Here is a 21,806-nt window from a genome sequence, read left to right as displayed (position 1 = left end):
ATTTGACGTTCATTTTCTCTGCCTGACTCCCTAGGGTTTCCATCTGCCTTGGAACCCAGACTCAGGCTTCGCTGCATTGGTTCTCCTGGTCCCACGTTGTCAGTCTCCTTGACTGTCTTTCCCAAGTCACATCTGGCAGGCTCTGAGGCCGGGACTGGTGTCCGAGAGGCTGCAGGCGTTTGGCTGGACCAGCGGGAGCCTTTGGTGAGTATCCCCAGCTGACGTGTCCCCGGGCAGAGGACTGGCTGGCTCCTGTCATCAGAGCCCAGTGGCTCCTGAGTGCTGGAGCCTGGAGCGGGCACAGGGCGGACGCGCTGGCATCACACAGCCTGTCTGCCATCATCTGCTGTTGGCAGGAAAACCCTGGTCTAGGGGGGATTTGGAAGGTGGGAGGAGAGAAGCAGGAGAGAGAGGGAAAAGAACCAGCTGCCTGAGCCTGGATGGTCCTGCCTCGGTGCTCGCCAGCGTCGCCCGCAGCTCCGTTTGGGCGCAGACAGAGCGGGGCTAGCAGGTGGCCACGCTCCAGCACGCCTGGCTGCAACGCGCTCCCTGCCTCCCTGCCGGGCACACTCTTCTCTCGAGTGTGTGCTGGCAGCAGAAACTCCAGATCCCTGCTTACTCCAGAGGCTGTTCTAGAAAACCTCTGGTCTGGAGGCCCAAGGCCCAACTGAAGGCGGGGGGGCCACTCCTGTAACCCAACTTGAGCTCGTCCCCCCCGGCCCCTGCCGTCCATTAGATCAGCAGAGAAAGCCTCAGTTGCAAATTTCCTCACTCTCAAACTTTCCTTATCACAGAAACACAGAAACCTGAAAGCCTCAGGAGCTCTCTACCCCATACTCCTCAGGGCAGCCCGTTCTCCAAAGCACAGCTCTCAGGAAAGATGACCTAGGACTTCCCTCAAGTACAAGGTACCCATTTTCTAAGGAGATTTTAATCATCATTTTTAATGGTTACTTAATATCCACTGTACATACGTACCACAATTTAAAACATACACAAATATTACATGAACTTATTATTAAAATGCAAACAACATAGAGAGAAGGTTCTCCCTTCACATTCCCCAATCTTGTCCTCTCCCAGAAATATTAATAAATAGCTCTACTCAGTCTGTTGGTATCCTTCCGTATTCTTTTGGAATATGGCATTTTTGAGATATAAAATATGGGCGTGTCAGGCTTTGGTTCTTCTACAAACATGTGGTCCTTGTGCATATTGTCCTGTAGATTATATTTTTCAGTTAAAGTGTGATTTTGAGATCTTTCTTCATCAGTCCTTCCGAGTCTGACATTCTCTCTGACACCAATAACATCCCCTGGTCTCAACATCTCATACTTCATCACTCCCGTGTCGACAGACGTTTAGGTTCTTTTCAATTTGTTTCATTATTACGATCGCAGGGCTCTGATCCTCATTTCTAGAGCTCTTTGTGAATGCAACATCTGCTGCTGTCTCTCTGGGAGGGCTCCACAGAAATGGAATCCCTGGGTTGAAGGGGATGTGCATTTAAAATTCAATAAAATACCACCAAAAACAGCACACTAGTTTATCCTCCTACCCTCAGGGTGGGGCAGATGCCCCTGGCTGGCTCACCCAGCTTCCAATCCCATATCCTTTTCCCCTGGTGCCTTCCACAGTAGGAGCTGAAAAGGGTCAATAATCACTTCCCCAGCTTCTCCTGCAGATAAGGTGGCTAAGTGGCACATTGGTGGCCACAATGCTACAGGTGTCTGCATCTAGGAGTAGAAACATGGTTCTGGAAAAGCTTCACCTGTTTGTGATATAAAGGAGGGACGTGACTGGGGTCACCCCTTCCCTTTCTTTCCTGCTTAGAGCTAAAGTACCCACTTGAGACTATGAGGTTACAGACACAGGTGACAAATCAACACACTAAGGATGCCAGGACAAACAGAGCCTGGGTTGCTAGTGGCACTGCCAAGTAGCTGGACCAGTACCAGTAGCCACCTACTCTGGATGTCTCATTATAAAAGACAAATGCTTAATTGTTTAAGCTCATGCTAGTTGGGTCTCTTTTACTTGTAGCTGAAGAAAAGCTGGAATGAGACAAGCGAGTATTGGTGACAGATACACATTTTTGCTTTGATTTAACCCTGCTTTTTGTACGGTGTGGTAATGGTGCAACTTTCCTACTGATCTTTTGAACAATACACATGGTAATAACAATAATTTATTTACTGCCTACTTTATATGCATTATTTCTGGTATTATTAATACAGAAGTCCTGGGAGGCAAACTGATTACCTTTATTTTAAAGATGAGGAAACCAGAGATCAGAAAAGCTAAGTTTCTTGCCCACATTCACAAAGGATTCTGACCTCGTTCTAGCTGCTTCCACAGGGCCCCATTCTTGAAGTCAGGATCCCATGGTGGCTTACTTAATCCAGGAAGAGCAATAATGGTAGCAGCAAGGTGGCTCATGTTGGGGGGCCATGCCGTGGTCAATGCCAGGAATGATGCAGGACCCCTTCGGCTATGGTCAGCAGATCAAGGTCTCGCTCCCAGCTCTGCCTCTCACTTTCTGCTCTGAATCCCGGTATCCCGATAGCCTGCTGACTGGAGCCTGCCCCTTCCTAAGCCTTCACATCGGAGCTCTGGTCATAGGTCTGCCTGCCTTTCACTTTAGGCCCCTTCACTGTCTCCCCAGATAGAATCTAAAGAAAAATTTAAAAGATACTGTTTAAAAGAACACCCTCTGCGTGTGTGTTTGTGCATATTATCTTTCTGTTTAATCATTTGATAACTTTGAACAGATTCATAAGAGAATTAAGGGAGAGTCACCCCTGTGAGTGCTGCCACTGTGCCGCCCCTGAGTCCTGCTCAGCAGGAGAGGGAGGCAGCCCATTCCAGTTTCTCTGGTCTCCCAACCAACACACCATGGATTTAACCCAAAGCTTTGTCATGGGGATATATGGAAAGCTTTGTATTCAGAATGGATTTTTTTTTTCTGGTTGCAGGCAACATAAATCCAGCTCAGGCTGATGTGAGCAAAAATGGGATTTATCTCGTGGAAGAACTGGCTCAGTCATGTGTGGTCTGGGAGAGGCAGGATCCTTTCTCTCCCACTCTTGCTTTGCACGTCTCTACTTGATTTATTCTAAGAATAGACACGTTTCATGTGGTAGAAAGTGGGGTCTTTGATTTTCCCCGACTCACAGAGTGCCAGCTAGCAGGCCTAGTAGGGGGAGACGTGTCTCCCGCTAGCTCTGATGGGTAAGTCACAGGGAGGTGGTGGATTGGCTTTGGTCACGTGCCCATTTCTATGTCAGTCCCCGTGGACAGAGAAATAAGATACGTTGATTGCCCAAGCCTAGATCACAGTCCCATTTCTGTGGCTGGAGTGGTTTTAGGGGTTCAGCCCTACCCAAACCACATGATACGGGTTTCCCATGGGAAAGAGAGTCTTTGTGTGCTGGACAGACACAAGCAGCAGGTGTCCATCGAAATGACTTACAAAGTTATGGACAACATGAGCTAACGCCTCATCCTTGAGGCGTTTGAGGGAGAGACTGGGGCTTACAATAATGTCACCATAATTCACTAGGCAGGTGTACACTCCCAGCAAGCTCAGGGCAGTGGAAGCTCCATAATGTCCACATCTCTTCTTGGAAAAGATACAGCTGCCTGCATTGGAAAATGTAGAGGGTTCCCCTCTCAACAAGTCACCCCTTGGAATGGCCAATGGCTGGGACAGAAGACGTGATATCCCAACTCCAACCTCTAGACAAAGAGGCTGCTCAAACCAAGTGACATTACAGAGATCAGAGGGCCTGATAGAGGTAGACCCCTTTCTGCCCCCTCTACCTGTACCTGGGTGTCATGATCCTTCTGAGGAAAGCCAAAGAGCTGCTAAGTCAACAGGCCCAGACCCAGTGCCATGTTCTGGGGACTGCATTCATTGTCCCCTCTCTGTGTTTCTGTCTTTCTCCATGTAGATCTGCATGACAAATGCACACACATGGCTGTGGTCCTCCTGGCTAAAAGAATACAGCACAGCTCTCCAACAGCTCGATGATGATTGAAATCCCACCCCTTATGGAATTACCCCTCCTGCTTGAGAATTATCTCCTCTTAAAAATGCAAATTCCCCAGGAAAGGGAACACTGCTGGCTTGCTTATTTACAGTTAGTAAGAATAAGCTGCCAGGTTCTTTCATGAGAAAAGTTTGATGGAAATGCTTAGCTTCTTGCTAGTGTCTAATAACTAGGCGAAGAGATCCTGGAAGGTGGTTATATCTAATGTATATTGGAGATATCCACCTCATAGGAACCTTCCACATAACAGTTTCAGTATTCACATAAAAATCCCAGGTTTTTATATGAATAAGCTTCGCGTTACCTGCGAATTTCCAGTAAGACTGTGTTATACACAAATGTAAGCAGTATTGTTTAAGGTGGGGTAGAGAATCAATGTCCAACATTTGGGCTTAACATAGGATTGAAATAAAGGGATTGCTATACGATGACAGAGAATGGGAACCCTGAGTTCAGGAGATTCTGGATATTGAAGCGGGGTGCAAATGGGAGAAATTTTAGGGTCTGAATTATTAGAAATCCTGCTGAGGGTAACACCCTTCCCATAGGTTGAGGATGGAGAGGTTGGAGCGGACCTCAGCTGACCTTGAGGGGCACGTGACATAGAGGGTAATACCCAGCTGGGATAGGCCTCAGTTATTTTCCTCCATTGCCTCTGAAATCAGGATAAACCTTTCAAATGCATCCCCGTCTTCCTGGGGGCAGCGCGATGCAGTGGCTACGGCCCAACGTGTGGCACCAAACTGTTGAGGTATAAATTCCGGCACTGCCGTGTGTAGCTGTGTGACTTCGGGCATCGTCCTTAACCTCCCCAGACCTCAGTTTCACCACCCGAAAATGGGAATAATAGTTCTCAACTCATAGCGTTGTTTGCGAGAATTAAATGATTTAATACGTGGTGAAAGCTTTGAGACAGAGCTTGGCATACATAAAGCACTGGATATTTAGCTATTTTTATTATTTCCCCAAAGTGGTTGGGGAAAAAAAAACAGTATTATTACATGCAGAACCTGAGCATCCTGCTTTCTTATTTAACAGATGCATGAACACACTGTCCCCTCTGTGCAGAGAGGTTCCCTCGGCCGTGGGCAGCCTGGCCGTGCTCTGTGCACGGTGCCGTCTGCCGGGTGTCGCACCTTCCTGGCGAGCTGGGCCTTAGCCGGACGGCAGAGCACCAGACTGCGGCCAACGCCAAGGGCGCTGAGGGTGCTCTGGGTTTATGACTTTTCCCTCTCAAAAACTAAGAGGACATGGACACAGAGAGAGCCTGCTTCTCTTGTCTTCCATAGCCCCGAGTCCACTTGGCCACAGCCCCTCCTTTTCCCCCTAAACATCTGCCTTCCCCGCGGTGGGAGCTGAGTGTGAGGGTGAGGTGTTCAGGTACGTGGTGACGGGTAACACATTTAAAGAGGAGGGACTCACCTGAGCCACCAGCAGTCGGGAGCAGAAGGATGCTGAAGTCTATAGTTCCCACCTGGCCGGCTTGGGCAGGAAGAAAGCCAGTGGACCCTTGTTCCTGTGATGGGCTGGGTGAGGAGATGGGCTAGGTGGAGCGGGAAGGAGGCAGGTGAGGAAGAACCTGTGGTGAGACGAGCAGGTGCTTAACTAACCAGCCGGCCGCCAACCCAGTGCAGCCCAGACCCTGGGCTCAGAGCTGGGGTGAAACCAGTCCTGGATCCTCACCACCTGGGGCCAACCTACATTTTCATCATATCGTCCTTGGCACCCCGAGCACTTCCCAGTTCCTGCATTCCATTCTACCATACGGGGGGGTGAGCAGGTGTGGGGAGAAGGTGTTAGGACTGTGGCAGAACTTCTGTAGGATCAGACCCCTGTGGGGAAAGTCATCCATGACTGCTTATTACTAACAAGCAGGATAATTTGAGACAAGGCGATGAGGGACCATGCAAAATGTGTTTCTCCCTCCACCTTCACTCTCTAACCACCACAATATTATGAATTCTGCTTACAAAGCACATCATTACCCCTAGAAATTGGTTATTGTTGTATCAAACCATGCCCCTCCCCTCTGCCATACATCCGGATCTCATGGGCAAAACAAAGGAATAGCGGTGAATTATCTCATAGGGACTAAAAAATTCTATGATTTTTGAATTCCTGTGCCCTCAGATGGTGACAGATCTGATTTTCTCAAGAGATAGGGACAAAGCCTCATATTTGTGGGGTCCCTCTAAATCTAAATGCTATAGACTGTGACTAGACCCCAACCTGCCACTCTGCACCACTCACTTGGAACCAAGGCCAAACGTCTAGTCCACAAATAGGACCATTTTTTACTGTGTTTTTTTTTTTTTTGCAGGAGGAAAGGCCTCTGTGAATCCTTATGGAACCTGGCCCTTTCCTGTAACAATGTGGCTGAACTATTTCTATTGCCTTTTCAGAATTCCCTGTTCCCAGATATAGCCAACCCTATTATAAAGGTTTCATCCGACCAGGATATTATCTGGATAACAGCAAGAATTGATTAAACTAGATAGATAAACTCAGCTTTTTTTCTGCAGGGGACAGAAATAGTTTATTTTTATTTAGCCCCAATTTCCCCAACCTCCAAAACTTTCCTATAGATCTCTGCCATGCTAACCTCCCTGGTTGACCTGGCCCAGATTCCCTTAAATTGGAGCTGGCTGTCTAGAGGAAATGTGACGGTATGGTTATGATCAAAGCCAGATGGCCTGGGATGGGATCCCGGCTGGTGATTATGAGCAGGCTTCTTAAGGTCTTTGCCTCAGTGTCCACATCTGCAAAATGAAGTTAATAATGGTATCTACGTCACCAGGTTGTTAAAATATTAAATGAGTTAGTACATGTAAAACATTTAATTTGGTGCCTTGCACATAGTAAGAATTTTAGGTGTCAGCTAGTATCTTGTCCTATCCATGGGCCATACTTGCAGATGATGTACAAGTCAATTCTCTGGGATACTGCTCATTGCTCTGCATTAAATAACTCCAAAGGAAATCTAGACATTTGCCTGGTGCTATGATAGATGACTTGCCCATCTGGAAGGGGACAGTGGTCTCTGGTTATTAGGATGTACCTTTTTTGCTCCCCACAGATGTATATAAAATATAAAACCCTAATTCATTCATTTCTGTACCCATAAACTCCATTACCAAAGACTCAGGGAATTTACCATCCTGTTGAGTGGAGAAGTCAAAACTTGACCTTTCTTTTCTATTCTTGACCTTGAGCATTAGAGTGTCAGTTGAAGGCAGAGGAGGCATGTCTCCTGGATGCTGAAGGTGCTCCTGTACTCTTCCAAGACTGTCTTATTCATTCAAAAATATTTATTGAGTACCTACTATGTTCCAGGCACTGCTGTAGATCCTGAAAATATAGCAGTAAGCAAGACAGATGAGGTCCTTGCTGTCCTGGATCTTGCATTACCAAGATCCAAGAAACTCCAGCATTCTATAAGAATTTGTTAGTAATCGCCTCTCTTCTTCAGTACAACATATTCAGAATGATGACCCTGAATGACTGTAAGATTCTAAAGCTGCAGTCCCCAACCCCTGGGCTACTAACTGGTACCAGTCCATGGCCCGTTAGGAACTGGGCCGCACAGCAGGAGGTGAGCAGTGGGCGAACGAGTGAATTTCCATCTGTATTTACAGTTGCTCCCACCGCTCTCATCACCACCTGAGCTCTGCCTCCTGTCACATCAAAGGTGGCATTAGATTCTATAGGAGTGGGAACCATACTGTAAACTGAGCACGCGAGGGATCTAGGTTGTGCTTTCCTTATGAGAATCTAATGCCTGATGATCCGAGGCGGAGCTGAGGTGGTGATGCTAGCACTGGGGAGTGGCTGCAAATACAGATTATCATTAGCAGAGAGGTCTGACTGCACAATAAATGTAATGAGCTTGAATCATCCTGAAATCATTTCCCCAGCCACCCCTGGTCTGTGGAAAAATTGTCTTCCATGAAATTGGTCTCATGTGCCAAAAAGGTTGGGGACCAGTGTTCCAAAGTGTCCTGTGAATCACCGAAGAGAGACAATGTGATGGCCACTATAGTTTTGATGATATGCATACTTTGTTGCATTCTAATACATTTTTGAAAATAAATAGTCCATGCAAGACATCTACAGCCTGCATAAATATGAAACTGAACTGAATGGCCTTTTCCTAGACCACACTGAAGTAGACACCCTACTCTACCTGGCCTATTTATATAGCATTGTTGGTTTTCACTTGTTTGTATATTCTCCTTGTATGTCTCTCACCAATTTGGTCTCTCACCAATTATGTCTTTTCTAACCCTATGGACTGTGAGCCTTATCAGGCAGGAAGCTTCTCGAGCCCGGGCATATCACACTGATGACGTTGCCTGACACCCTTCAGCCCCTGGGAGGGACACAGGCCAGGCCAGGTGGAAGGGAGGAAGGGTCTTCTCTGCTGCCTCGTGGTATGTCCAAACCCTCTCATGGGGCCTTAGCTTGGGGGCTGTTGTCTAATATTCAGAAGAAAACTGTCAGGGAAATGAAGTTCTAGCACCCCTCTTTTGAAGCTCTCCCAGCTTCTGTGAAATGATCCAGTGCAGTGGAGCTCCCCAGACCTCCTCCCAGCACTAATGGTCTCTGCTTCTAGGGTTCCTGGGCAGCACCCTTGGGAAAATTTGGGAGTTCTTCCTCTTTTTGACTGGAAGGACTTTGTCTGCTAGAAAGCCAAGAAGAGGCCAGGAGTCCCAGTGCTTCCTTGCAGGTCCATACACACCTGCAGACACACACACACATGCGCACGCATGGACACAAATGCGCACACATGCACACAGACTGAAGAGAGCATCCTTGCCTGTCCTGCCCCATCTGCACCCTTTAAGGAGAACTGAAAACGCACTTGATTTCTTGCAGTGGGGGAGACTGCAGGGGTGGGGCAGACACAGGGAGAGAGAAGGGAGTTTTCATCATAGGGAGGATGGGAAAGAGGAAAGAAAAACTCACATATGGAAAGGACACTAGTGGTAGGGAAAGAAATTTTATTTTCAAGCTTTTAAGAGAATATTACAAACAACAGAGAGTTTTAAAAAACCCTAAAAACTAGTTTAAAAAAGTACTTGACAGTGTCCCTTTAATACCCATGGATGACACGGCCATTGTGCAATGACAAGGAGAAACTCTGCAGGTCACCACCCAGGGGCCTTCCTTGGCAGGGTCCCAGGAACAAGCAGGTGGGCTCCAGGGACGTGCTCCCTGCCAGGGCCCTGGGCCCACCCAACTGCCTGGGAAGGACCAGGGGACATGAAGCACAGAGCAGTAGCCAAACTGCCTCTTTGGGAGGGTCCCAAGCAGCAAGAATACTTAGATTGGTCTCCACTCCACGCCTTGAGGCACACTGGCCAGCCTCCTCCCAACCACTGCAGCTGCTCTCCTGGGAGACCCTGGGTGGGGGTGCCCTGCAGCGGGGGAGTCTGTGCACGTGCCACGGCAGGAGGGGGCGTGGCACTGAGCGTGTCCTGGCCATAGAGTGGGGTTGGGTAGTTGAGAATCTCGCTCCTGGATTGACAGCTTCCAAGGCTGGAGCCACAACAGCAGAACTGTGCTTGAGATACCCACTGGAGATCTATACTTTTCTCTAGGCAAGTGCGTGTGTGTGTGTGCATGTGTTTCCTGTAAACATCTTTGAGCCAAATCACCATAAAATAAAGTAACAAGGGTACAGAAAAACACCCATCTCCAAACTTAAGCCCTTTTTGAGCCCACCTGACATTGGAAGGCTCCTAAGGGAGGAGACATAGCTCTCCCTCTGGTGGCTCCCACCAACGTCCCCTCCCTGTACCATCCCTCCCTGCACCGTCCCCCCAGGCCCCTGCAGCTATCAGCCATGGGAGTCAGCATCCTGCCCACCCCGTGAGCCCAGAGGCCCCAAAGTCTGCGTGTCCCTGCCAGCCCTCACCCGTCCCTCCCCCTCCCCAACTGCCTGCTGAACAAAGCCCAGGAAGAAACAAAAACAAACTCAAGGTCAGAACAGAGAGGGCACAAACGCTTTTCCTCTCGGCCCCCTTTGCCTCCAACACCACCACCAGTCGCAGGGCTTTGCCCTCCCACAGCCTCTGCTTCTCCTGGGTGCCTTGCCCGTGGGTGCAGGGGGTGGTTTTGTTCTGTTAGGCGAGGTTCAGCCTGTATTGCACTTCCTCGTTGCGTTTGTGTTGGTTTTCGTTGCTGTTGTCTGGAGAATGGCATTGACTGATAGGAAATCACAAAGCCACTCCTGGCACCAGTCTCATTCCTGCTCTCCACAGCTTGCTCTGGGCCCCCCACCCTCTGCCTGCCCCCAGCGCCAGCCCCTGGGCACCACCGGGCCCCCCCACACCTGCCCCCAGCCCCTTCGGGCCATGGTCATGGCCTTCCTCCCAGGTCTCTCCTCTCACACAGTTGTGACTCTCATGACGAGCTCTCGGCTGCTGCCCTGAGGGCTCCGCTGTTCATGAGGTCTCAAGTGACTCAGGATGTGCAGGATGGTGTAAGCACAGTGGTGATGGGACGGAGGGCCTGAGGGGTGGCTGGCCGCCCGGGCAGGGCCTTGCTCAGGGGCAGGGGTGCCTGTTGCTTCCTCTTCCGAGGGGGGGATATTGGCCTGCGTGGACGAGGAGGTCCGGGGGTTGGTCCTGCCCCCTGACTTTTGATCCTCCAGGTCTTTTGTCTTGTCATAGTTCAGTACTTTCCACTGCTGGTTGACAGCCTGCCACCGTTTGAAGATGCGATACACAGAGGGTCCCTCGTGGATGATGAGACCTGAGGCAGCAGGGAGAGCAGAACACAAAGGCCACGTAAGAAGAAGCAGCTCACTGCCAGCAGAGAACCACACTCTCCCTGGCTTTACAGATAGACACAGGCACTGGTTCCAGCTCAGAGCCATGGGGTCACCACCCCTGGCTTCCTGGACTCACGCAGTCTCCGGCAGGCAGAAGGTGGAGGGGCCGCCACGCCGAGTTCATGACATAGTTGAGCACCTACATGCAATGCCTTTGCTGACTTCTACTCTACCCTGCCCCCTTCTTGGCTTCACAAAACCCACACTCACCCACCGAGGCACAACATGAGGCATATTATAATGCATCACTGAGCCATGGAAGCTTTTGCTCCCTTTATTATGTATCCATGGCACCCAGTACTGAGCAGACGTTTAATGAATCCTGTGCTTTTAAAGGCACCATAGAAGAAACCCAACGGTTGTTCCATACCTGCTGAATGATGTCTGAAATTCCACTGCTTAACTCCTTGCACAACTAGCCCAGTGCTACTGAAATACAAACACCCGTGGCAGAGAGAACTTTGATATAGTTGTATCAGCCAGAAGCAGTGATGGAGTCGGAAACAAGCCACACCAGATAGCAAGGCAAATAAATCTTACTTGCTTGCCTACTACGTGCCAAGCACTGGGGATGCTGCAGTGAGCAGGGCAGACAGAGTCCGCCCTCAGAGAGCTTCCATTCTAGTGGAGAGACACAACAGACACGTAAACAAACCACTGAGATGATTTCAGGCGCTGACAAACGCTATAAGGAAGGTAAACTGGGGTCAAATAGCCACTGGTTGCAGGTGTCAGGGCCCTGGCTTGGCAAGGGTGGTGGGAAAGGCCTTTTGGAGGAGGTGATATTTGAACTGAGGCTTAATCGACGAGGAGAGATCCATGCAAAGATCTGGAGAGAGAGCACTTTGGTGTTAGGCAGTGCCAGGGCAAAGGCCAGGAGGGAATGGAATGAACAGGGTCAGAGAGGTCAGTGTGACCAACACAGCGAATGGGTGGGGACGTGGAGGGAGATAAGGTGGGAAGAGGTCAATCTATCGCAGGGCCTTGCAGGCCATGGCAAGGAACTTGTATTTTATCCTGAGTATAATGGGAGGCCATTGGTGGGTTTCAACAGGAGGAATGATGTGATCTGATTAACCCTTCATAAAGCTCACTGTGGCTCCCGTGGGAATGATAAGCTGAGAAGGGACAGTAGGAGCAGAAGACCAAGCAGGATGCCATGTAGTAATTTAAGGTGTAAATGATGCAGCCTAGACCAGCGTCACAGCAGTGGGGGCAGCGAGGGATCACTGGAGTCAGGATGCATATTAGAGGTAGAGCTGACAGGCTTGCTGACAGGTAGGTGGGAGTGAAGAGAAAAATCTGGACAACTCTGAAGCTTTTGACATCAGCAGTGGATGGGTGGGGGAGCCATTTACTGAGACGTGGAGGGCACCAGGGTCGGGGTATGTGTGGTGGTCGTGGTGGGGACTGCATCAGTTTCCCATTGCTGCTACAACAAATGACCGCACATTGAGTGGCTTAAAACAACACAAATATTCCTCCTACAGTTCTAGAGATCGGAAGTCTAAAATCAGTCTTGCTAGGCTAATGTGAAGGTGTCAGCAGGGTACCTGCTGGTTCTTTCTGGAAGCTTTGAGGGGAGAATCTGTTTTCTTGCCTTTTTCAGCTTCTAGAAGTTACTTGCCTTTTATTTTTTGCCTTTTGCTTGCATCACTCCAACATCTTTCTTCTGTTGTCACGTCTCCTACTACTCTTCTGCCATCAAATCTCCCTCCTTCTTATAAGAACACTTGTGATTACATTTAGAGCCCAGCTGCATAATCCAGGACAGTGTCCCCATTTCAAGATCCTGGAATTAACCACACTGGCAAAGTCCCTTTTTCCATATAAGTAACATGGACAAGTTCGGGGATTAGGACTTGGATGTCTTTGGGGGCCATTAGTCTGCCCGCCACAGTGAAGAATAGTTCCATTTTGGTCATGGCAAATTTAAGATGTCTGATAGAAATCTTACTGGGAGAGTCAGGTGGGCGATTGGACATATGAGCCTGAAGCTTAGGGAGAGATCTGGCCTGGAGAGAGACGTCATAAGTGTAGAGGTGGAACGTGAAGTTGTGAGGACGGCAGAGCTCTCCAAGAAAGAGAAGAGGGCCAGTGACAGAGCCCTGGGCTGCAGGTGTTTAGAGGTTTGGCGGTGGCTTGGGCGAAGGTAGAGCCAGCAAAGGAGGCGCTGAAGAAGCAAGCACTGGGGTAGAAGCAAGGTCAGCAGGCGTGGAGACCCCAAAGTCTGGAGAAGGATGTGTTTCAAGAAGGGGAGTGCAGTAACCCTTTTAAATGCTGCTGACAGGTCAGCTCAAGTAAAATGAGAAGCAACCACTGGCTCAGTGGGCACAGGTAGAGAGAGAATGACAGAAATGACAGTAGGAAAATCAGGTAGTTCTCATCCAAGTGCATCTTTTTCTCACTTAAAGTCATCAGCTAAGGTAGCAGGGATAGGGAGGGAGTGTTGAAGATTTGCGGAGAGAGGAAAAGGTGGGAAACAGTTATCCTGGGAAGCAGGAGAGTGAATTTACAAGGGAGACGGGGTAGAATTATCTCACTGCGTTGAGTGTCCAGTAGCGATTTGTGCCCATAAATATGAAACAAGTCTCGTCATTGGTGATGGGATTTTCCTCCACACCTTCACACTGCTTGCTCATGTGCATATGCGGAATGAGAAAAAAGTTGGGTTTACCTAGTGTAGACTGTTCTCCTGGGCAAGCAGACAGGAGAATTATGTATGCCTGTGAGGGAGTGGTTCTCATAATGGACCATGGAGCCCAGGCTGGGGAAGAAGGGAGAACACAAAAGGTAAAAGAGACAATGAAAAAGGAAAGTGACAGGGTCAATGCCTGGAGCTCTCTATGAGGTTGGAGAATTGTTGCAGTCAATGAACTACAAAGATTGGGAGGTGATGGCCAGAGAGTGGGATGTTTAATCTAGATTTTGGAAGTGGCATGGTTACTGGTAATGGTGAGCCTAGGCAGTGACCTCTTGCCTAGAGGATGGGGTGTGCTGGAGGAAAAGATCTCTGGAGTCACAGAGAAGCCAGGGAGCTGGAGAAATTATCTGCCTTGGCCTTCCTCAGTGCTATCAGACCAAACGTCCCCTTTGTGTAGCAAATATATTTTAATGTCCCCTTTTCTATGCTGAAATGGAATTCATAAAATACTATAAGCTACCATGTTTTTTAAAAAATTAATATAATGCCCTAACAGATAATGTAAAAACGGGAGTAATTTATAACAATTAATAACAATTAATTTATAAACAGGGAGGCACAACTACACTAGAAAGCAGACAAGCAAGCAAACCCCATCCATCTCCAAAATGCCTCCAAGGGGATGGTTCTGCCTCTGCTAAGAACCACTGGTCTCAGGCAGACGCTGGAGACAGGTGCATCAAGGCGCATGAGGACTGAGGAAGCGGCCAGTCGCCAAGAGCATCGAGGAGGGAAAAGGGGTGCTAAAGAAAGGTGACGAGCACTTCAGAGGGGCTAGGGTTTCTGAGGATGAAGGGAGAAAGGCGGTTTGGGGTGGTGATGGAGAGACAGAATTGCGTGCACCCACCTCCAGGCCCCACGGGATGCGGCGTGTGGGAGAAGAACAGCCCCACGAGAGACAGTGTGAGGGAGATGGTGTCCTCAAGGGACAGCTTCAGTTAGGGAGGATAAAAGGGACACGAAGAGAAGAGGTTGCTAATGGTGGACCATGAGGTCTGGAGGACAGGGTGGAGGGGCTGGGAAGAGGGGGACGAAGGGATGAGCAAGCCAGGGATGGGATGACTGTTCTTACAGTGAGCTGTCGGGAGGCCCGGAGGTGGAGAGGGAGGTGACCGGGGATGAGAGGCCCAGTGGGGTTTGTCCTGCAGCAATCGACATCCAAGGGCGGAGCACACCTGGGTGAGTCGCCCCAGCCTCCACCACGTGGGACCAAGGCCTCTCCGTCTCCGGCACACTGATTCTAGGAGCCCCCAGCAGCCACCCAGGCGGCCTCTTCCTCCGGTACCCCAACAGTTTCTGAAACCGCGCTTTGCTCGGCAAGTGTCCAAGCAGACTTTGGAAGAGAGACAGAGTCTCAGTGGTTCCTAGCCCTTTGTTTGGGTCACACCTCTTTGAGGATCGGAAAAAAGGGAAGAACCCTCTCCCTGAAAAACAATAACAACAAAAGACATTTTTGTCCTTATAATTTTAGGGGGCTCATAAATCTCCTAAAGACCACCCGTGGATGCCCTGATCTGGTCTGATAGATTCTGGACAAGGAGACACACTCTCTGTCCCACTCTCTCACCCTCTCCCAAATGCCCCCACGCCCATCATTTCTGTCAACCCGCTGAATGTGCTCCGGAGCACCCTTGGCACGGAAGCCACCCATTTATCCATTTATCCCACAAGCCTTGTGTGAACATCGATATGCGTGTCTCTCCAGAGTGTGAGCCCCTCGAGGGCAGGGGCCAGGTCTGCTTGGGTCTCCGGCTGCTAAGGCAGCACCAGGAGTGTAACGAAGCCAGGTGACGATGGGGGACATGGGGCCCGGGGAGAGAGAGGCAGGGTCTTTCGGAGCCCCAGACTCACTCTTTCCGGTAAGAGCCACTGCACTTGATTCTTAATTAGCTTCTCTGTCAGACAGTTTTACCCTGATTGAAGAGGGTGGCTTAAATTTTTTTTTTTTTTCTTTGAGACAGAGTCTCACTGTGTTGCCCGGGCTAGAGTGTCGTGGCATCAGCCTAGCTCACAGCAACCTCAAACTCCTGGGCTCAAGCGATCCTTCTGCCTCAGCCTCCCGAGTAGCTGGGATTACAGGCATGCGCCACCATGCCCGGCTAATTTTTTTCTATATATTTTTAGTTGTCCAATTAATTTCTTTCTAATTTTGGTAGAGATGGGGTCTCGCTCTTGCTCAGGCTGGTTTCGAACTCCTGAGCTGAAACAATCCGCCCGCCTCGGCCTCCCGGAGTGCCAGGATTACAGGCGTGAGCCACCACGCCCGGCAAGGGTGGCTTAAATTTTTGATCCGAATGCCATCTTCCAATTAGCTGTCTCGTGTTCGGGAAGTAATTAAACCATTTTAATGGATAGGCGGCTGAAGGGGAGGAAGGTGCACCTGTTTTTCTGGATAATGGTTGTTTGGCAAAAATGGGAAAAGTACAAACTACCTCATTCAGACCCACTCCCCGCAGCCCTCCCTCTGCCTCCTGCTCTACAAATTACATGTTGATTCCTTGGGTGGCGGATACCAAACAATAGGGAACATGGGTAGGGCTCATCTGCTGGGGGCAGGTGACCCGGGTAAGACGGGAAAGAAGGAAGAGGGCTGGGCAATGGCAGCGGATAGAGGAAGAGATTGAATTCAATTAGGAGGCTGGTGGCGAAAGGAGACAGAGAAACAGGAAGACGAGAAAATGGGGAATTAGGATGAAACAGTAAAATCAGAAACCCAGTAGGTTTTCATTAAGTCATTTTCTGGGTTTTTAAAATTTAATTTCACAGTTATCTAGGAACCAGCTGCAATGCACCCACCCCTGGGCTGTGTTTGTGGAAAATCCAATTCCAGAAGAATTGTCCCCTTCCTCTTCCTAATGTCCAGAGCTCCCCTTCCTCATATACCTGCGGGCGCCACAGGGTGTCAGAACCCCCCTCTCCACCCTGCCTCCATCTCCTGCCAGGATCCTGGTCTAAGTGGCAGAAAAGTAGCAGACAACTCTAGAAAAGTGCTTTTCCAACGTTAATGTGCACCAGAGAGCTTGTTGCAACAGAATCAGTAGGTCAGACTCTCCGTTGGCCTGAGAATTTGCATTTCCAAGAAGCCTCAGGTGAAGCTGACCCGCTTGCCTGCGTGTGGGCCGCACTTGAGCACTACTGCCTAGAATACGGTCTCTATCCCTGTTCACTGCCTCACGGAAGGCTCTACATTTGGATCAAAACAGAGCTCTAGGTAATTTTGAAAAATAATCTACTTCCAGATGTGCTAGACATGAAAATGTAAAGCAACTGAAGAAACAGATGCTTTCTGTCCTAGACCCAAACGTCTTTGGGCCCTGCAGTTTAGCGAACCTACCAGTGAGTATGCATTAAGCCTTCAGAGTGGCTGCCACTGACCAGCCTTGTGGCTTTAGGTAAGTGACTTCCTCTTTCTGAGACTCAGTTTTCTCATCGGGAAATTGGGGCGAATATTGCTTTTCTCAGAGGGCCGTTATGAGATTAAATGAGGTAGCATGTCCTGTGTGGGAGGCCTGGCACTGCCTGGCACACATTTAACACTCAAGGTCACGTGATAGCGATTGTTGTGGGGAGATTACAGGACACAGAAAAAGCCCACTCAGGCCGGGCGCGGTGGCTCACGCCTGTAATCCTAGCTCTCTGGGAGGCCGAGGTGGGCGGATCGTTTGAGCTCAGGAGTTCGAAACCAGCCTGAGCAAGAGCGAGACCCTGTCTCTACTAAAAATAGAAAGAAATTAATTGGACAACTAAAAATATATAGAATTAGCCGGGCATGGTGGCGCATGCCTGTAATCCCAGCTACTCGGGAGGCTGAGGCAGGGGGATCGCTTGAGCCCAGGAGTGTGAGGTTGCTGTGAGCTAGGGTGACGCCACGGCACTCTAGCCCGGGCAACAGAGTGAGACTCTGTCTCAAAAAAAAAAAAAAAAAAAAAGAAAAAGCCCACTCGTATCTCTTCCTCCTTCATCGCCAACCTCATCCCCAAGGCAAGCACCTGTTCTTTCATCTCCTGTTTTCCTTCCCAATCCGCAGACTGAGTCATCGTTTATAGCTGAATAACATGCTAGAGCTGAAAAGCAGCCTAGAGACCAGCTGATTCTGCAGACGTGGAAACAGGCCTCATACCTGTGCCTCCCCTCCCACCATGAATCTTCAGTAGTGACTTTGAGGGGTGCTCCCCTCCCCCCAGAGTTCCCCACTGTCAGACAGCTGGGGGCGAGACCTTGTGTCTTACCCTGCCAAACACTCGTCTTCCAGATTCAACGCCTCAAGGACCCGGCCCTGTTCAGAACCTGGACTAAAAAATGTAGCAGGCAAGAGGGGAAAGGAAGAAATATAACTAGCTATTTTTGGTGGGTTCAGGGGGTGCTGCTGGGAGATGCCAGATCGGCAATGCCCCCGCCTGCCCAGCATTCTCCACGGATACATCTTCATGCTTCTCATGGGTGTGGCCAGCCTGTATTTCATGTAAGGTATCAGAAAGTTACAAAAGTAGTTTATTTAAGCAAACATGCCCAAAATTTCTATATCTGATGAGGGTTTTATCTTTTAAAAGCTTACCCTTAGGAACTAGGGTAGTTTCTCCTACTGAACTATCCCAGTACAGAACATTTCTGGAAATTTCTCAATGGGATTGGCTTTCTGTGGCAGAGATAGCTAACTGTTCCCAAAAAACCCACACTTCTCTTCCTTAGTATAGAGTAGCCACTCAGAAGGAATTACATTTTCCAGTTTTTTGTACCCAAGCGGGACCAGGTGACAAGTACTGAATGTGAACATGAGTCAGACCAAAATTTAAGAAATGGGTATGAAGGGAAAAAATGGGTGGGGTGGGGCAGGAGGATGACTCTTTCATGCTCTCTCATGTTGCCTTTTTTTTTTTTTTCTGAGATGGGACCTCACTCTGTTGCCCAGGCTAGAATGCAGTGGCATCATCATAGCTCACTGCAACCTCAGACTCCTGGGCTCAAGTGATCCTCCTGCCTCAGCCTCCTAAGCAGCTGGGACTGCAGGCACGCACCACTACACCTGGCTATTTTTTTCTATTTTTAATAACAACGGTATCTCACTCTTGCTAAGTTTCGTCTCAAACTCTTGACCTCAAGGGATCCTCCCGCCTCAGCCTCCCAAAGTGCTAGGATTATGGGTGTCAGCCCCCGAGCCCGGCCATCTCTCGTATTTTCTCCTAGTTGGAGGCTAAAAGTCAGCAGCTTGAGGGGCCGGTGGAAACACAAGATGGAAGAAGCTTGGGTCCCTGAATTGCTGTGTAGAAGAGAATCTCCCACCGCTCAGGAACTCCTTTTGGGTTAAACCACTGACACCTGGGCCTTATTTTTTTTTAATATCCCCTGAAGTCACCCTAACTAACATATCTTCAGCGCTAGGTTAGGGGCCAAAAGAGAGAAGTTTGTGGCTTGACGGCATGTTTCATGTTGTCCCCAAAATGTATTAGCTGGCTTGAGCATCCACCTTATTTATCAGATCAGCGCTATTTCTAACCACAAACCCACTGCCAACAGACAGACATGCCACTCCTGAATCTGTTCTGTGCCAAAGACAGTTCCCACAAGATGTTCCTAAAATATTTTGAGCTTTGTCAGCACAACTGGAATAAGCAGAGTGCCTCCCGAGGGGTCTGCTTTGCAGGGGACAGTGCTCATTTGGCATATCTGCTTCTAAATCAGTCATTTCCATGTCTTAGCATCCAGCAGCTCAGCTGTGGAGAGAGGTGGCCGTGCACAGGAAGCCCCAGCTGGGGGGGAATGAGCTGTCAGGGAATCCAGAAAACTGGACAAGCCACATGCAGACAGCAGAACGCGGGCGGGCGTCCTCTTGCCCACTTCTGTGGCTGATGCTTCTCGCATCAGCCGCTTGGCCCGGCTGGCATTACTGGGCATCCCCTGCTGTCACCATCGTCAGCCTCCCGGAGCCCGGACGTCTTCTCACAACGGAAGCAACTTCACAGTCCTAGGAGGACCTCGGAGATTATCAGGTTCGACCTCTCGTTTTATAGATGAGGCAACTAGCTGTAGAGAGAGGAAGTAACTGCCCACGGTCACATAGGTGGGTAGTGGCTACTCTGGTCCTCAGACCCGGATCTTCTCTTCCTAGCGTCTCCACTGCATCCTGCTGCCTCCACCAATCATTCAGTTTCCTAGTCAGAGAATTAAAAGGTTTGACAGGTGGGGTCATTTCTAGCCAGAAGGAGAGAAGAAAGGAAGGAATCTCTGTGGCATATATGTGTTTTGTAGTTCATGTGAATTAAAATTAGGTTTGGAAATAAAAATTGTTCCAACAATCCTGCTGCCCTGCCCCCTGCCATTTGCTATAAAATGAGATTTAAATCCCTTTATCTCAGAGGACAGGGGCCAGGCATCTCGACATCACTGGAAAGAACCTCAGGGGACCACACACAGAAGAAGATTTAACACAGGGTTTTTCTATAATTTTGTTAATTACCATATTGCACTGTTTTAAAGCTTTGGAGGTAATCTCAGACATTCCTCTCCTTCCTTCTCTGACCCCATTCCACTCACAAGTAAAAAACAAACAGGATGAGGACGAGGTCCTCATTTTTGCAGAGTTGATTTTTTTATGGCCCATCTCTTAGGTCTGTGGACTAAAAAAAAAAAAAAAAAAAAAAAAAATGTTTTTTGGTGCCAAAGCCTTTAATTAATTTGCTCTTGTTAAATCCTAATAACTTGACCCACTGGAGCAGAGAATGCCCCATTTGTTTGCAGGGAGGCTCTGTCAGCTTCTCTGCTGCAGAGGACAGCGTCATGAGCGATGACGGAAGAGGAGGCAGGTGGAAGGAGGACATTAGGTGTAATCAGATCTTCTCACTGAGGGGACGTGGGCGAGGGAGCCAAGACCCTTCCATAAAAGGCGCTGCTCCAAATAAGAGCAGACTTTGAATTCTGTCTGGCTATCTCTGTATCTAGGCTGTGGCTGGATTCCGATTCGAACAGTTTCAGCAAACCTTGATTGAGTGCCCACTCCGAGGGCATCTACCCTGCCCCCGTGCTCCTCCCTGGGTCACTGACCGTTATGGGCGCCTACTCCTTTGCCTGTGCCATCTCATTCAAATTGAGGATGGGATTATTATCCCATTTCGCAGATGAGCAAAGGGAAGCAGAGAGAAATTGTGCAGATCCCTCAAGGTCACAAAGTTAGTAAGAAACCGAGTGAGCCGTGGCCCCAAGCGTCAGGCCATTCTGTGGCGCTGCTACTGCACTCTGCAAACCCACCGCTCTGGCTTTTGTGATTCATTCTCTCCTATTTTCTCTCCTTCTCTGTCTTCATCCATCCCTTAAATGTTTGCTGCCCCCCAGTCCTCTGTCTTTAGCCACCTACTCTCTAAACACTCCTCCTACGTTATCTCATCAAAACCCACAGCTTCACCTGCCTCTTATGTTGACCTCCAAATCTGTCTTCAAATCTTATTATCCAACTGCCTACAGAAACCTAGGAATGCAACAGAGATTCTCAGCCCTCCCTTTTCACCACCCGCTGTCCCATCAGTCACCAGCCCTTGTCAGAACAGGCCCGATGCCCCCAATATCTTCCTCTGCATCCCAGGAGGGGAGCACTTGTGTGCTATAAAAAGCCCTCTCCCTCCTTCTGCACTGACCAAGGGATCGAGTCCTGGCACTGCCTTCTCCTCCTTGCAGTCCATAACAAACTCCGTGTGTCTTTCTCTTCTACTGCAAACTCTTGGCTTAGGAACTGGCTCTTGCCTCTCTGCCTGGATTTTAGGCTTAAGATGGTCCTTTTGTTTTGGCGCCTTGCCACGGACATACCCTTTGGTTGTCCTTTGTTCTACCCATCGCCCGTCCCATTCTCATGCTCAGCTGTGGTGCCCAGTCCCTGCTCAAGCCACAGCTGGGGGCTCCCAGTCTCCTGGAAGGGACCCAGACAATCCTATCCAGTCTACATCCTAAGTACCTCTCAAGGTCATCCCTATACTTCTTCCCCACTGCGTTGGATCTCTTTGCTTCCTGCTTAGACCATTACAAGCATTTTCCAACTGGTCTCTCCCTACCTCCAGCCCGTCCAGCTCTGACACATTCTCCCCAGAGGTGCCAGAGTTATCAGTTTAAAATACACATCTGATGATACTTCTTTCCTGTTTAAAATTTTATCAACGCCTCGCCATCGTCAGCAAGGTCAATGAGTTGCTCAGCGCCTGACTCAAGACCCTTTTGGCCTTGGCCCCTGCCA

General features: G+C 49.3%; 1 protein-coding gene across 1 annotated transcript in view; it reads right to left on the bottom strand.

Annotated features, from left to right (window-relative positions):
* Nucleotides 1-9,035: 9,035 nt before the first annotated feature.
* MARCH4 (membrane-associated ring finger (C3HC4) 4, E3 ubiquitin protein ligase) overlaps nt 9,036-21,806 on the bottom strand; it is a 104,867-nt gene continuing 92,096 nt past the window's right edge. The window contains exon 4 of the mRNA XM_012651466.1: nt 9,036-10,808. Coding sequence (XP_012506920.1) covers nt 10,441-10,808 — 368 coding nt within the window. The 3' untranslated portion in view covers nt 9,036-10,440. The remainder of the gene's footprint in view (nt 10,809-21,806) is intronic.

This window comes from Propithecus coquereli, unplaced genomic scaffold, assembly GCF_000956105.1.
Source record: "Propithecus coquereli isolate 6110/MARCELLA unplaced genomic scaffold, Pcoq_1.0 Scaffold357, whole genome shotgun sequence".
Classification (NCBI taxonomy): domain Eukaryota; kingdom Metazoa; phylum Chordata; class Mammalia; order Primates; family Indriidae; genus Propithecus; species Propithecus coquereli.
Note: the sequence above shows the minus strand (reverse complement) of the source record. Positions and strands in the feature narration are given on the sequence as shown.